Source organism: Coregonus lavaretus (genome assembly GCF_964263955.1).
Source record: "Coregonus lavaretus genome assembly, chromosome: 6".
NCBI lineage: Eukaryota > Metazoa > Chordata > Actinopteri > Salmoniformes > Salmonidae > Coregonus > Coregonus lavaretus.
Genome location: NC_139993.1, coordinates 32837020 through 32854549, shown reverse-complemented (window position 1 = coordinate 32854549; position 17530 = coordinate 32837020). Strand labels below are relative to the sequence as shown.

General features: G+C 44.3%; 1 protein-coding gene across 1 annotated transcript in view; it reads right to left on the bottom strand.

The window, feature by feature from the left end:
• The window catches only part of LOC311130263 (epidermal growth factor receptor substrate 15-like 1), a 37453-nt gene that overhangs the window by 13318 nt on the left and 6605 nt on the right, over positions 1-17530 (bottom strand). The window contains exons 13-22 of the mRNA XM_084162977.1: positions 16191-16263; positions 15804-15965; positions 13701-13898; positions 12012-12176; positions 8571-8676; positions 8086-8142; positions 7278-7435; positions 7077-7197; positions 5673-5827; positions 4578-4671 (exon numbers count right to left, since the gene is read on the bottom strand). Coding sequence (XP_084019103.1) covers positions 4578-4671; positions 5673-5827; positions 7077-7197; positions 7278-7435; positions 8086-8142; positions 8571-8676; positions 12012-12176; positions 13701-13898; positions 15804-15965; positions 16191-16263 — 1289 coding nt within the window. The remainder of the gene's footprint in view (positions 1-4577; positions 4672-5672; positions 5828-7076; positions 7198-7277; positions 7436-8085; positions 8143-8570; positions 8677-12011; positions 12177-13700; positions 13899-15803; positions 15966-16190; positions 16264-17530) is intronic.

Here is a 17530-nt window from a genome sequence, read left to right as displayed (position 1 = left end):
TTAGCAGCATCATGCTGTGGGGATGTTTTTCAACGGCAGGGACTGGGAGAATAGTCAGGATTGAGGGAAAGATGAGAGTGAAAGTACAGAGATATCCTTGATGAAAACGTGCTCCAGAGCAAAGGTTCACCTTCCAACAGGACAACGACCCTAAGCACACAGCCAAGACAACGCAGGAGTGGCTTTGGGACATGTCTCTGAATGTCCTTGAGTGGCCCAGCCAGAGCCCAGACTTGAACCCGATCGAACATCTCTGGAGAGACCTGAAAATAGCTGTGCAGCGACGCTCCCCATCCAACCTGACAGAGCTTGAGAGGATCTACAGAGAAGAATGGGAGAAACTCCCCAAATACAGGTGTGCCAATATTGTAGCGTCATACCCAAGAAGACTTGAGGCTGTAATCGCTGCCAAAGGTGCTTCAACAACGTACAGCATAAAGGGTCTGAATACTTATGTAAATGTGATATTTTATTTTATTTTATTTTTTTACTGTTTGCCAAAAATTCTAAAAACCTGTTTTTGCATTGTCATTATGGGGTATTGTGTGTAGATTAATGAGGGGGGGGGGAACTATTTAATCCGTTTTAGAATAAGGCTGTAACGAAACAAAATGTGGAAAAAGTCAAGGGGCCTGAATACTTTCCGAATGCACTGTATGTCATGATAAGCCATGCCATCCATACTCACAACGTTCTTCTGTGTGTTTCACTAGAAGAACAAAACAAAAGAGGGGAACACTTACAGTGAGGTGACAAAGACCATAAGAGGGGAAAAGACAAAGGGATAGTAAACAATTACAATTCTATAACACAGAACTACAGAAGTAGGATCATCATTTGGTCACTCTTTTGTTGCTGAGAATGTTCCTGCACAACAGGAAATGCAAACTTGTAGTATATTTGAGTTATAAAAAGGCTTCTAAAGTTTGTAATTTCCACTTAGAAATGTCCGACTTGATTTTCCCTAATGAAAAATGTATCAACCCCTACAGAAATGTCAATTAAAGGGGAATGGAAACACTTCAGGAAGTTAAGCGGAACAAAGCGATGTATTCAATCCACTAATACCAAACATGCTTGTAACATAGAAATATCTCTATTTTAAAGTATTTTGATCTTGAACAACGTTTATTAGAAGTATGGGTAGCGCCATCTTGAATTGCCATAGTAATGACTGACGCCAATGCGTCATTGGTAGAAGTGAAGAAATTGTGTTTTGGCATGGAGACTGAAAGTGAATGCTGCCACCGGGAGGCGCCTCGCCTCTAGTGGACCTGAATGGTTTCTTACAACTTTGACAGCTCTGTCACTGAGATCAGGACAACAATATTAATTACGGTAAGAAACTGTATACAATTCAATTTTATGTTGGTAATTACAATATGTACTTTTTAGAGTATTTTTTTCTGATTGATAAGATGAGTCTGTCTGTGAAATGACATTTTGATAACAAGCCCAGTAGACAATCAGCCAAAACGAGGCAAGGTAGCTAGCTAGCCTACTTGATTTAGCTCTTCTCGTCTTGTCATTTTGATGTAAATGTTTTCATTGATGACTGTACAAAATAAAATAGAAGAGCATTTGTCGTTAGGCATGAGCTAGACCTAGCTAAAACAAACAAAGTGATTAGATTTAGCTAGCCAGCCAGCCAGAAGAGAGGGCTGCTGCAGGATTGCTATTTTACCAGTAAAATGTAGCTATGATACCCATATAGCTAGGTAGCTACAGTAACTACATAGCTAGATATCTTTCGATATATTATGTGTATTTTTATCTGTGATAGCTATGATTGCAAGAATGAATGTAGCCTAAGCCTGAAGCCTAACCCTTATGATGATAGCTAGCTAGCTATACTTTTGCAAGCTCAGATTGGTAGTCAGCTTGGTAAATTATCCTGGTTTAGCTGGTTATTTGCTACTTACAGGCATACATTATAATATTATTTCAGTTATTTTACGTTTTCTCAAATGTGAGTGAAAACCTTTGGATAATAAAATTGAACTTTGTCACCTTTCAAGCCGATTGATAACTTGTACAATTCCCTTCCAGTCATGATTGTGGGTTCACTTCCCACGGGGGGGTATAAAAAATAATGTATGCACTAACTGTAAGTCGCTCTGGATAAGAGCGTCTGCTAAATGACAACAACAACAAAAAATGATTCCCTTTTTTCTGTGCTGAAGGTTCATCGCTACATGGGGAAGATGAGGACAAAGAGGATGAGATTGAAATGGAGGAGCCAGATGAAGTTGGAGCCACCACGTGATGCTTCTGCCTCTCAGCCAAGCTTTTTGACTGGAAGGTAACTGTCAATTATGTATTATTGTAATGTACTAATAGGCCTATAAATTAGGTCTATGTTATTTTAAATACTTTCCCTCTCTCTGTCCCTGTCTCTGTCTATAGGACACTGTGGTGGACTGTCAGCTAACATACCTTTTTTTAGGAGATCGATACTATAGACATGTCACCTGTGCGCCAGGCAGTCAATAGCTGCCCCCACGGTGGCAAGGATAGGCAGGGGCTAGAGAGACTGGAGAACATGCTGCTGAGGCTGCAAACAGGGCTGAGGGGAAATCACACCCTCACATGACACATACATAGATCTACATTCCATACATAAATACTAGTAATGGGTCTCTTAGTCTTCACCCAGTAGCTCAGAGTGTTCCTCTGGTCATTTCCCCTTTCTTTCATGCTTTTAATTTGTTCTCATACTGACTCTTTGTGTATTAGGCTACAGGACTAGTGGAATGTGATAGCATGATGTAACTTGCACATTTTTCAGGTTTGAATGAGACAATGTATTCCCCTAACCTTATTCTTTCAATAAAGTTATTGTTTTATTAATATTATATTACTTGTGCATGTCTTTCCATAGCACATGTAAGACTAAATGCTATTTGTAATATGTTTTGGTGCATATACAGTACCAGTCAAAAGTTTGGACACACCTACTCATTAAAGGTTTTTCTTTATTTTACTATTTTCTACATTGTAGAATAATAGTGAAGACATCAAAACTATGAAATAACACATATGGAATCATGTAGTAACCAAAAAAGTGTTAAACAAATCAAAATATATTTTATATTTGAGATTCTTCAAAGTAGCCACCCTTTGCCTTGATGACAGCTTTGCACACTCTTGGCATTCTCTCAACTAGCTTCATGAGGAATGCTTTTCCAACAGTCTTGAGTTCCTAACATATGCTTAGCATAAAGGGCTGTTTCTTAGCTTTCAAAATATGGACCATGTTTTCATACATGTATATGGTCTCAGTAAATTCAGGAATTCCAAAACTCTCTTATCGATGATCTAACAATGCCAATATGGCAATTTACAGTTACAGTTAGCTGGTGTTCTAAAGCCTAGTGTTTCCATTCCCCTTTCATTATAATCCACATAATAATTCACATTGCCTGTTGCTGCAGGATTATTTTCCTGCTGTAACAAACTGGCTCAAATTAAAATCCTACATCTGTAAGATGAAATGGACCTATATTGCGAAGAGTAATGCTGATACATTAATTAATGTAAAATAGTAAATTAATCTATATGTCACGCCCTGACTCAGGGGACTCTTATTTGTTGAGTCAGGGTGTGATTTTCTATGTGGTGTATATCTATGTTTATGTTCTAGTATGTGTAGTTCTATGTTGGCCGGTGTGGTTCCCAATCAGAGGCAGCTGTCACTCGTTGTCTCTGATTGGGGATCATACTTAGGCAGCCTATTGGCACTGTCACGCCCTGGCTCTGGGGACTCTTATATGTTGAGCCAGGGTGTGTAGGGTCTATGTTTTGTGTTCTATGTTCAGTTTCTAGTTCATGTGTTTTCTATGTTGGCCGGGGTGGTTCTCAATCAGAGGCAAGGAGAATCAGCTGTTGCTTGTTGTCTCTGAATGGGAACCATACTTAGGCAGCCTGTTGTGCACTTGTGTTTTGTGGGATCTTGTTCCGTGTTGGTTTGTGTTGTTAACCGAGGACTTCACGTTTCGTTTGGTTGTTTTGTATTTTGTATCGTGTTGCCAGTACACTATTAAAAGATGTACGCATATCACGCTGCGCCTTGGTCCAATCATTATGACGATCGTGACAGGCACTCGTTAAGTTGTGGGATCTTGTTCCGTGTGAGGTATGTTGTTTGTGTCTACCTTGGACTTCACGTTTCGTTTAGTTTGTTGTTTTGTCGTTGTGTTTATTTGTTATAATAAACATGTATGCATATCACGCTGCGCCTTGGTCCGTCCCGTCTATGAACGAAGGTGACACTATATGATGACATGGCACAGTGAGTGGTAGCTGAATCACCCAGTGGTGCAGGGCCCGTGACAGAGAGGAGTAGTATTACTCATAGTGAAACATAGGCGGGTGGCATTACCTGTCCTTGGTTAACCCACTACCTCCCCCTCATTTAAAAAAATGTCCCCTTTCCCTCTCTCTCCCATTCTCTGTCTCTCTGTGGCCCAACAATCCTCTTTGTCTCGCTCTCTCTCTTCTACAATCACTCTCCATCTCTATTCTCCCACTTACTCCCTCCCTCCACTTCTCCCTGTTTTCCCTCAGGCCTTACTCACCACTGGGTGGTTTGGGTCTGGGTGGAATGCTCTTCTTGGGCGGCAGAGCTGGGCCGTCCTGCTTTCTACTGAAGGGGTCGTCCACGAACCCCGACTGGAGAGGGGGAGGGAGAGACAGACAAACAAATGTATGAGCCCTCAGATGCCACAGCTGAAGATATAAGTCTTCACAACTGTCAAGTGCCAACTCATATCAAGACTGATGCACAGTTGAAGTCGGAAGTTTACATACACTTAGGTTGGAGTCATTATTCAACCACTCCACACATTTCTTGTTAACAAACTATAGTTTTGGCAAGTCGGTTAGGACATCTACTTTGTGCATGACACAAGTAATTTTCCCAACAATTGTTTACAGACAGATTATTTCACTTATAATTCACTGTATCACAATTCCAGTGGGTCAGAAGTTTACATACACTAAGTTGACTGTGCCTTTAAACAGCTTGGCCATCACAAAGCCCTGACCTCAATCCTATAGAAAATGTGTGGGCAGAACTGAAAAAGCCTGTGCGAGCAAGGAGGCCTACAAACCTGACTCAGTTACACCAGCCCGACCTCAATCCTATAGAAAATTTGTGGGCAGAACTGAAAAAGCCTGTGCGAGCAAGGAGGCCTACAAACCTGACTCAGTTACACCAGCTCTGTCATGAGGAATGGGCCAAAACTCACCCAACTTATTGTGGGACGCTTGTGGAAGGCTACCCGAAACGTTTGACCCAAGTTAACCAATTTAAAGGCAATGCTACCAAATACTAATTATTCTGACCCACTGGGAATGTGATGAAAGAAATAAAAGCTTAAATAAATCATTCTCTCTACTATTATTCTGACAGTTCACATTCTTAAACTAAAGTGGTGATCCTAACTGACCTAAGACAGGGAATTTTTACTAGGATTAAATGTCAGGAATTGTGAAAAACTGAGTTTAAATGTATCTGGCTAAGGTGTATGTAAACTTCCGACTTCAACTGTATGTCCATGGAAATGAGTAAAACTACACAAACGGTTAATTGTGCACCACAGGATAGGAAATATGCAGTCTACTGAATGAATAGATGCAATACAAAAGTTCATAGTCTTTGGTAGAAGTACCTGCTGGTATTCTGGAAAGCCTCCTCTTCCTTCCATCGGGTCTCTGACCTTTGACATTTGGCTGAAGTCTGCAAACCCACTGTTACTGCCAAATGAGCTGTTACTGCCTCCAAAGGCAGTACTGCTTCCAAAGGGGTCCAGCGTGCCAAAGAGATCTGAGAAAATATCAACATGAAACATTCAAGGTGTAGGTTATCCAGAACAAATACACAAATGTTCAAAGTATTCGAAAGGATTCTCTATCACACATGACTGAGATGAGTTGTGCTTCCAGAATCATTGCTCAAAGGTTGGCACACTGTTGCATCAAGGTTTCACTGTTTGACTCCTGAGTGTATTTAACCCTGTATAGTTTCAGTCAAGAAAAAGGAGCAGCTTGAAAATAGGCAAGACAAAATTAGCTGGTGAAAAAAAAGAGAATTTCAAGTAGTTGGCGTGACACCTTCTCTCTCAGCTCATAATTGTAATAAGCAAACTAACATGAAAACCTGACCCTACAAACATCCAACTGCCACAGTCAACCCAGTGTTCTAGCATGGCTACGGGACTTCAATAATGCATGGCGTAATGTGTTTCTATGGACTACAGCAATTCCCTAGGGAAAATAAAGAGAAATGAAGAGTTGATTGAGAATGGGACCTACACACTTGCACAGTTACAGATTGCCCTGTCCAAGGCCTCTCTAGGCTACAGTGTTTCAGATGCCATAAGCCATCCTCTGTGCCCAAGCCACAATGCATCTCCTGTTTTCACTGGGACTATTTCAAGAATTTTAAGTGATCCATGTGCTGCTAAGAATGGGAACCTTAGTAAAAAATATATAACATCTCACAAGAACCTCAACTGTTTCCCACTCTTAAAACCATTAGGGTCATTATTTTACCCATCTTATCCATACAAATTATATTTGAGGCATTGATGTCTTTTAACACTGATATGTGTTAACCACCAGCACCCAAACACTTCCTGGCACAATGGTAGATTTATTTTTACTGAGACCTACTGAGAGAAAACGGATTTTAAACATGGGAACTCTCTTCACAGCTTCTTGACACCTGTTCTGCTGTTAAGACAGCTCACCACCCCACAGGCCTATATGCCGATATACTCAGAACAGCAGGCTGGGCCAAAAAGGTGTGAAAATAAAACAAATGCTTCCGATTAGCTCATTTATCCCACCTCCTCTCCCCTGTAACTATACCCCAGGTCGTTGCTGTTAATAATACTTTTTTTTAATACAAAAAGTGCATGCTTCTCTCTGAATACAAAAATCAGACTTATACAAGCCATGCCTGAGAGAGAGCGATGAGGAGAGGGGTAGCGTAAAGAGGACTTGGGGTTGAGGTCTTGTTCAGTGGGGTGGGGGGGGGGGGGGGGAATAGAAGAATAGGAAAAAGCAAGTACCTGGTCCTGGGCCTGAGCAAGTACCTGGTCCTGGGCCTGAGCAAGTACCTGGTCCTGGGCCTCTGGTGGGTTTTGGGCTAATGGATATGAAAGGGTCTGTGTTGGTTGTAAAGTGACTAGTCTGCAAGAACAAGCATAAAGAAACAGTTACATACATATACACCCATATATAAACTGAGTGGTTAGAAAGTGCCACACTACCTTGGTGGGGAGCGTGGCACTTTTACTGAAGGGGTCGGGTGTGCTGAAGGGGTCTGCCTTGATGGTGGTCTTCTTGAAGAAGTCTTCCGACGAGGCCTTGAAGGGGTCCGTCTCTTTGAAGGGGTCCCCCCCAAAGGGGTCTGGGTGGAGAGAGAGATCTAGGAGAGCTCAGTGTAGCAGACTGTGGATCAGACTTGACCTTCCCTTTACATAGTCTAGTCTGACGGTTCCCTATACTTCACATAGAGACGCTATGTGAATAACGTTCATTGTAGTCTGTAGCATCTGGACCATAAGTCATATAGTAGCTGAGATAATGTGAGTCCAATTTGGTTAACCTCTTCAGTAAGAATCATATAATCCAGTTAGTCACTATGTTCAATGTTATTTCCCCTTATGACAGTTCAATTTATTGTTGGTAAAGAAACTGTTTAGAAATTATGGATATTCTTTTAATCAGTTAAAAGCAGTGTGTGTTCAACTGTCATTGGCTTTGCTATAGTCAACATTGAGAACGTAGGCATTCTCCATTACGCAAGACAAACACAAGAAGTGTCTACAGACATTTGGCAATAACTATTAAAATAACATTCAACATCCAGCAAATATTTTCTCTGGAACATACGTCTTAAAGAAGAGGTAACTAAAATTCTACAATATTACAAAGAGAGAAGTGGGACGGTGAAGGAAGCCCGGTTGGACACAAGTTCCAGAGTGTCATTAACTTAACAAGAGGATGGCATTGTATGTAAGTCCATGTATAAGTTTAATTGTGTATGGCTCTTTCTGGTTATTTATAAATAAATACCTGCGGCCGCTGGTAGTGATGGCTGCTTTGCAAAAGGGTCGCTTTGGAAGGGGTCACCTACAGGAGAGGAGTTGAGAGGGGGGATGAGGGGGAGGGGGAGAAAACAATCAGAGGCTATGGCAGAGAGGACAAAAGCTAAAACGTTGGAAGGGGGAATCTAAACCCAGAAGGATCAAAAACAAATTATAGAGCACACTTAAGGCAAACAAAGGCAGAACTGAAAAAACAAAGTCTTAGCCAAGCTGCAGAGGAGTCCACATTGCTTCTGGTGAAACTACAAATAATGTCAGGATAGGGAGGATGGGAGCACAGTGGGAACATTTGAGTGAGGAGGAGAGGAAACTCAAGCAGGACTATCTGAGGAGGAGAGGACGGAGGGATAACGGGAGAGATGAGTCAGATGGAAGGAAGAGATGAGCGATTGCAGAGGTCGTTGAAAGAGAAGGAGAGGAAAGGGAGAGAGGGAGAGGAGAGAGAATCAGCACCTTTGAACGGGTCTGTCTTGAAGGGGTCTTCGGAGTGGAAGGGGTCTGTGTGCATCTCCTGAGGGACGCTATTGAACCCAGATGTCTTCACCTTAAACGGGTCCTCCTGAGAAGGGGAGAAAAACATATTTGTCTGTTTGGCTCTGGAGAGCCGCCACCATCTCCAACCATTTTCCCCTCAGACAGACATTAAGGAGAAAAACCAACGCACGTCGACAAATGTGTTTATTCAGTCTCGCCGAGCTGTCAAACACGACAGCTATCAAATCAAATACTTCATATTTCAATAAGGGCCCACTCAGGTTCAAGTGGAGGAATTTGAGTTCAACAACACTAACAGAGACCTCGGAGAGAGGAATGTGTGCCTGAAGAAAAGCACCACTATTGCTGCTTACAGACTCGACCAGACCAGAGAGCCCTCCGAGCTTGAGTTTCACCATAATAACACAAAGGGAATTTTCATTCTTCTGCAATTTGCCCATTCTGTGTCTGCTGCGCCCCACAGCACTCAGCTGGTCCCAATGAAAAAGCACCCGAGTCGGTAGGAAACAACCATCTGTTAGGGCCCACATTCTTCAGGGTGTCGGGTTTCTCAAAAAAACCTGCCTTCACGTGCCAGGCTAGCCCTGGCTATGAAAACGCGAACTTGTTATGTTTCATTAGCAGGACTTCTCCTCTTTTCAATAAGAGGCCTGACCGTGATCCCTGTATTCACTCCGCCATGACATCCAACGCTGCCCAGAATTAGGGCCAAGAATAAGCGCTAAGTGTTCGAGCCCTTTTAAGACTAAATAACAGAGGGCTGCCAGGTAAAATAACAGCGTGCAAGAGTATTTAAGCCAAGATAATTACATTAAATAAGATATAACCAAACTATGGGATTAATATAACCCACTTAAGATTCTGTATGCCCCGGAGTCGCTCGTTTGAATGGAACATTTCTGACACTAAACGAGGGAAGAGATACCTCTTTTCTTTACAGGGAAAGGTTTAGAATATTCTCTTTATCTGATAAGATCCAGTAACACACAGCTGAATTTCACACCCAGGCCAGCAGGCGACAATGAATCATCATGTTACCATGAACTGCAGATGTGGCTGAAATGAACTACACCTTTACACTATGGCTGCCATCCATTGTTCAAGTCCAAATGTACCAGATGTGTTCAGTAGAGTAGAACAATAGGCAGTCATTCCATTGTTGGATAGATACTCTGCTTTTCTAGGTTTAACCAGTTCTCCACTTGACACCAAGCATTCAACCTCAATGTACCTCTTTTATATACACTACATTGACAAAAGTATATGGACACTCCTTCAAATTAGTGGATTCGGCTATTTAAGCCACACCCATTGCTGACAGGTGTATAAAATTGAGCACACAGGCATGCAATCTCCATAGACAAACATTGGCAGTAGAATGGCCATTACTGAAGAGCTCAGTGACGTTCAACGTGGCCCCGTCATAGGATGCCACCTGTACAACAAATCAGTTCGTCAAATATCTGCCCTGCTAGAGCTGCCCCGGTCAACTGTAAGTGCTGTTATTATGAAGTGGAAACATCTAGGAGCCACAACGGCTCAGCCGCAAAGTGGTACGCCACACAAGCTTACAGAACGGGACTGCCGAGTGCTGAAGTGCTTGGCACGTAACAAAATTAAAATCTGTTGCAACACTCACTACCGAGTTCTAAACTGCCTCTGGAAGCAACATCAGCACAATAACTATTCTGGAGTGATGAATCACGCTTCACCACCTGTCAGTCCGATGGACGTATCTGGGTTTGGCGGATGCCAGGAGAACGCTACCTGCCCGAATGCATAGTGCCAACTGTAAAGTTTGGTGGAGGAAGAATAATGGTCTGGGGCTGTTTTTCATGGTTTGGGCTAGGCCCTTTAGTTCCAGTGAAGGGAAATCTTAATGCTACATCATTCAATTACATTCTAGACAATTCTGTGCTTCCAACATTGTGGCAACAGTTTGGGGAAGGCCCTTTCTTGTTTCAGCATGACAATGCCCCCGTGCACAAAGCGAGGTCCATACAGAAATGGTTTGTCAAGATCGGTGTGGAAGAACTTGACTGGCCTGCACAGAGCCCTGACCTCAACCCCATCGAACACCTTTGGGATGAATTGGAACACCGACTGCGAGCCAGGCCTATTCGCCCAACATGTGCCCGAACTCACTAATGCTCTTGTGGCTGAATGGAAGCAAGTCCCCGTGGCAATGTTATAACATCTAGTGGAAAGCCTTCCCAGAAGAGTGGAGGCTGTTATAGCAGCAAAAGGGGGACCAACTCCATATTAATGCCCAAGATTTTGGATGTTCGGCGAGCAGGTGTCCACATACAGTGAGGGAAAAAAGTATTTGATCCCCTGCTGATTTTGTACGGTTGCCCACTGACAAAGAAATGATCAGTCTATAATTGTAATGGTTGGTTTATTTGAACAGTGACAGACAGAATAACAACAACAAAAATCCAGAAAAACGCATGGCAAAAATGTTATGAATTGATTTGCATTTTAATGAGGGAAATAAGTATTTGACCCCTCTGCAAAACATGATTTAGTACTTGGTGGCAAAACCCTTGTTGGCAATCACAGAGGTCAGACGTTTCTTATAGTTGACCACCAGGTTTGCACACGTCTCAGGAGGAATTTGCTGCCTTGAGATCATTGACAAGAACCTCCCGTGTAGTTCTGGGCTGATTCCTCACCGTTGTCATGATCATTGCAACTCCACGAGGTGAGATCTTGCATGGAGCCCCAGGCCAAGGGGGATTGACAGTTCTTTAGTGTTTCTTCCATTTGCGAATAATCGCACCAACTGTTGTCACTTTCTCACCAAGCTGCTTGGCGATGGTCTTGTAGCCCATTCCAGCCTTGTGTAGGTCTACAATCTTGTCCCTGACATCCTTGGAGAGCTCTTTGGTCTTGGCCATGGTGGAGAGTTTAGAATCTGATTGATTGATTGCTTCTGTGGACAGGTGTCTTTTATACAGGTAACAAACTGAGATTAGGAGCACTCCCTTTAAGAGTGTGCTCCTAATCTCAGCTCGTTACCTGTATAAAAGACACCTGGGAGCCAGAAATCTTTCTGATTGAGAGGGGGTCAAATACTTATTTCCCTCATTAAAATGCAAATCAATTTATAACATTTTTGACATGCGTTTTTCTGGATTTTTTTGTTGTTATTCTGTCTCTCATTGTTCAAATAAACCTACCATTAAAATTATAGACTGATCATTTCTTTGTCAGTGGGCAAACGTACAAAATCAGCAGGAGATCAAATACTTTTTTCCCTCACTGTACATGTAGTGTATAACTATTACATGCTTACTTCTATAGTTTTACAAATAGAGCCACGTGACGTGGCTAGGAAAAACAAGTCGTAGTTCCAGGGCCCAGAATTTAACCTCCTGAGCAGTGTGGTCTCCTCACCATGGCTCCGAACCCTCCGTTCTCGCGGTCGTGGAATCCCTCGCTCATGTCAGCCAGGTTGGTCATGCTGCCTCCGTGGGTCCCGTTCAGTGTGTTGTTGTACTGCTCGATGCTCTTAGTCATCTCCTGCTGGCTGTCCTGGATCTGAGACAGCTTACTGCGAGCCTGGAGGAACAGCACAGCACAACACAAACACAGTAGGTTAATGTAGGGTTTCTATCAACACAGAGGATATTAGGGCTGTTAAGAGTAACAACACAGTTATATGTGAATGCATGTGTTTGTACATAAGGTTGTGATAACATGATTTCATCTGAATGTGTTCTTGAGAGACTTCATCAAAATGAGCCACCATCCCCAAATAATCTCTTTCAATTCAATATAGTGGCCTAATGGCTTTCCAAGAAACGGAGAGTGAGTGCATATTATTGCAGGTGATCGCGAGGAAATGATCAACCGGCGTGGCTCTACGACCCACTCAATGGCCTTTTGAAGGTGGTGACGCAGTGAGACATAAGACACTACACACGGCTCCGACAAGCCCTGAATGGGACCAGTCATTTGTGAAGAGAAACCCTCTCACAATATGGCCCCGTGCAGGGCTCACTGAAGGAAACCTAGACACACGTTGACTCAGGGGAGGAGAGAGTCTCAGTGCAGGGATCACATGGTTCAGTTCACATTGCAGTGGCTACAGCTGAGTGCTGGTATTCCCCTTGGCTCCTCACAGATGGAGGTCTTAGAATACAACCGGGACTAGTGGTGTAATCTCAGTATGGTTTGAATTCACTGAGAGAAGAGTGATGAATGATGATATTAGTCAATATGATTTGGCGCTGCAGGGTATGGAAGTAGGTAAGTGCTGCTATCTGTTCATAATGAGAGTAGATCGGAATGGATGTTTCTCTCACTTATCTCAATGTAAGGTAAGGGACGTTCCCCCACCTATAAAAGAGAACACAGCCATCTATGGCTCAGCATCCTCGGGGTGATATGAGAGATGTGAGAGTGTGATGTGAGATCTGAGGCGTGGGCTGGTGCTGTGGAAGTCATGTTAGATTTGATGATTATGGTGGTGCAGAAAGTGGAGGTACAACATTTGATGCTCTAACTGAAACTGCCACACCCAAACCTGATTGAGGACGGATATCTCCAAATGAATTCAAGAGGGGTTAACTATGATGACATGCACTTTTAAAACTTCACTAGAATTTCTATGAAAATTAAGTACCCCTTCATTTTCCAGTCTGTGCTGAATATCTTCCAGAAGTGAAGACCAAGCACAAATTGAATCTGGCCATTTCTGTCATTCCTGACAAAAATTCTCCCCCTGGTGGTCACACTAGAAAGTGTCTTGCAACAGGTCCTCCCACATCCCAGACACATTAGCCTGATTCACACTCACTATAGGACAAAACCGAGCCGAGCCATGCTGAGTTGAATTGGGCTGGCTTGGTCATGCATCCACCATAGCTGTGCTGGAACCATGCTGGAAAGGACAATGTGACAATAAAATATCAAAGCCAGCATAGTTCGGGTTGGCCCTATAGTGTGAATCTGGTGTGATGAGTCGTTATCCTTAACCTTAACCCTAACCCCAACACGACTTCACTGTGTCTGGGATTTCTGCATATCTGACTGGGAGCATGTCGGTTGCCTCTCCTCTCCCTCTACCTGGTTCTCTCTCACCTGGTTGATCTCGTCCTGGGTGGCTTTGAGGGACTTGATGATGGTCTCCAGCTGGAACTTGCCGGCCGTTAGGCTCTGTTCCAGCTGGCTCTCCTCCAGCTGCAGCTGGTTCAGGTCTGCCTTGGCTCGACTCAGCTCCTCTTCTTGGCTCTGCAGGTCAGTCTCTTGGGAGTGGATCTGGTTCTGCAGGGACGAAATCTGGGGTAGAGAAAGAGATTGACAGCAAGAGACAGAAGGAGAGACAGCGAGGAAAGAAGAAAGTGGAGGATGTAAGCTATGCCTACCAGATTGATAGTGAAGGCTTTATGGCCTATAGGCTATGCCTTCGCTGCATTGTAGGCCTATGCCTCTTGAGGAAATCTGAGCTGAATTTCAAACTGTTATTTTGTGAGGCGCAGCCGGGAGCTACACTGAACAAAAATAGAAACGCAATTTTTTTTCTCAGTTACAGTTCATATAAGGAAATCAGTCAATAGAAATAAATAAATTAGACCCTAATCTATAGATTTCACATGACTGGGCAGGGGTGCAGGGCATAGGCCTACCCACTTGGGAGCCAGGCCCACCCACTGGGGAGCCAGGCCCAGCCAACCAGAATTATTTTTTTATGATAAAAGGGCTTTATTACAGACAGAAATACTCCTCAGCACCCCTTCCCCCCTCAGACGATCCCGCAGGTGAAGAAGCCCTATATGGAGGTCCTGGGCTGGCGTGGTTACACGTGGTCTTCAGTTGTGAGGCCAGTTGGACGTACTGCTAAATTCTCTAAAACGACGTTGGAGGCGATTTATGGTAGAGAAATTAACAGTAAATTCTCTGGCAACAGCTCTGGTGGACATTCCTGCAGTCAGCATGTCAATTGCACGCTCCCTCAAAACTTGACACATCTGTAGCATTGTGTTGTGTTACAAAACTGCACATTTTAGTGGCCTTTTATTGTCCCCAGCATAAGGTGCACCTGTGTAATGATCGTGCTGTTTAATCAGCTTCTTGATATGCCACACCTGTCAGGTGGATAGATTATCTTGGCAAAGGAGAAATGCTCACTAACAGGGATGTAAACAAGCTTGTGCACAACATTTTAGAGAAATAAGCTTTTTGTGCATATGGAACATTTCTGGGATCTTTTATTTAAACAGTTTAAATCTTCAGTTTGGGAACATTCTGCCAACACCTCAAATATGTTGACACATTTACATCGACATCGTCCCAGTATACCGTACAAGACGGAAACGCTAAGAAACAACAACACAACATCTGCCCTTGGCAGCTGATTCTGCCCGGGCCAAAGAAATTACAAGAGCGATATTTTGTACAGTCTTTGGTTTATAGCCGCGGATATGTGCCCATTCTCTGTGGTTGATAATAGTTGGTTTCAGGCAGCACCTCGTGAAAGTGCTCGAGCCACGTTACGAACTTCCCTCTTGCACCCATTTCAGCAAACAGGTAGTAACCGCTCTATATAAGCAAGCCAAAGCCTACGTTTTCAATGAATTGGCAAATCCACCCTGTTTTGCACTTACTTAACAGTGACAGCCCATCACATTACCTCAGAGTGGGAGATGTACCATGCTATAGACACTCCCCCTTTATGAGAGTCACAAGTGCGCATCAGGCATTGAAGGAGGCAGTGTCATGGTTCGTTCGTAACCAAGATGGAAGTGGGAATTTACCACATACAACTTGGAAAAATCCTGTTGAACGGCCCTAAAACTGGTAATTACTAGTGGGAAACTCGTCTATCATCCAGAGCACCCACTTCTCCCACATGCTAATAGCTTGTTGGCTATACGCCAATCTGCCTTTCTCAACGAGTTCAAATCACATGAATGCATCCAACTGGTATTTAAGACTTCACAACTAGTAAATTCCCAACTCCCACATGGTTACAAACGCAGCATCAGAGTGGAAACTTGAGAGGCCCAACATAACAATCCGGTCACAACACACAATGCCAGGAAAATTGTGAATGGCATTTAATTTTCCTGTTGTACCGAAATCGAACCGAGCCGTGACCCCAAAACTGAAGGCTGCTAGGGGTTTCATATTGCTTCCATGATTACTACCAGACCACTGTCAAACCCCTCCCCTTCCCACTCTCACCATTTGGGACTCCTCATTGCACTTGATCCGGACGTCGTTGAGCATGTCCTCCAGCTTGGCCTTCTGCTGGTCCATCTCCTCCAGCCGCTCCTGAGCATCCTGATTCTGGGCCTCCAGCTCCTGTAAGCTGCACGTCTCTCTGTCCAGGTCATTCTGCATCTCCTGATGGACACACACACACACACACACACACACACACACACACACACACACACACACACACACGTAATCAGCACAACAATGACAATCAGGGAAAAGAGAAGGGAACTCTAAACATGATGATACACTACCTTGTTCAATTTAGAGAACCAGCATATGGCATAAAAAAAACATATTGTATGTCAAAACCCCCTATTTTTTTCATGAGAAAATAGTATGCCTGCTCACCTGCACCTCCGAGGACTTGTTTCTGATGGCCTCCTCTGTCTCTCTGATGTCCTGCTCCAGCGTATACTTCTCCCTGAGAGAGAGAAAAACACAACCATCAACACACAACCTCCACCTCCCTCTCCTCCTCCACCTCCCTCTCCACCTCCCTCTCCTCCTCCACCTCCCTCTCCTCCTCCACCTCCCTCTCCTCCTCTACCTCCCTCTCCACCACCCTCTCCTCCTCCACCTCCCTCTCCTCCTCCACCTCCCTCTCCTCCTCCACCTCCCTCTCCACCTCCCTCTCCTCCTCCACCCCCCTCTCCTTCTCCACTTCCCTCTCCACCTCCCTCTCCTCCTCCACCTCCCTCTCCTCCTCCACCTCCCTCTCCTCCTCCACCTCCCTCTCCTCCTCCACCTCCCTCTCCACCCCCCTCTCCTTCTCCACCTCCCTCTCTACCTCCCTCTCCTCCTCCACCTCCCTCTCCTCCTCCACCTCCCTCTCCACCTCCCTCTCCTCCTCCACCTCCCTCCCTCTCCACCCCCCTCTCCTTCTCCACCTCCCTCTCCTCCTCCACCTCCCTCTCCTCCTCCACCTCCCTCTCCTCCTCCACCTCCCTCTCCTCCTCCACCTCCCTCTCCACCTCCCTCTCCTCCTCCTCCACCTCCCTCTCCTCCTCCACCTCCCTCTCCTCCTCCACCACCCTCTCCTCCTCCACCTCCCTCTCCTCCTCCACCTCCCTCTCCCTCTCCACCTCCCTCTCCTCCTCCACCTCCCTCTCCTCCTCCATACACAAGATTACCACAAAAGAAAAACGACAGACGGTGACAGCCAAGAGAGGGTTACCTGAGTGCATTCCAGTGTGTAAAAGCAAGAGTGCTGACGCAGCATGAAGAGTAAGTGGTGAAAACAAAAGATTGATAAAATACACACATTTAAAAAAGGCTTGGACAGGGGGATGAGGTGGGATGAGGTTGAGAGGGAAGGACTCATCCACCACCCGGCTGTTACCATTCTTCTCCTTTGAAGTGTGTATGTTATCACCCATGCTACTGTGTTCCATATACAGTATCTATTAGTGTTGCACGGTATGCCGGTAGCTAGCTAACAACCTGGTAACTTCACAGCAGATCTAGGCAAATTTGATTGGCACAGGGAGAAAGGAAAAGAGTTTGCTACTCATGAGATGTGCTTCAAAAGGTAGGATTCATTTAGGCGCAATGTAAGCCTACACTATATAAAAATATATATCTCTTTCTGGTGCTCCTTACATTCTGTTTGGTGCCTCACGTTTTTAAAGTTGGGAGCAGTGTGTATGTTGTTTCTGGGAGAGAGAGAGTGGTGTGTGTGTGTTTATGAG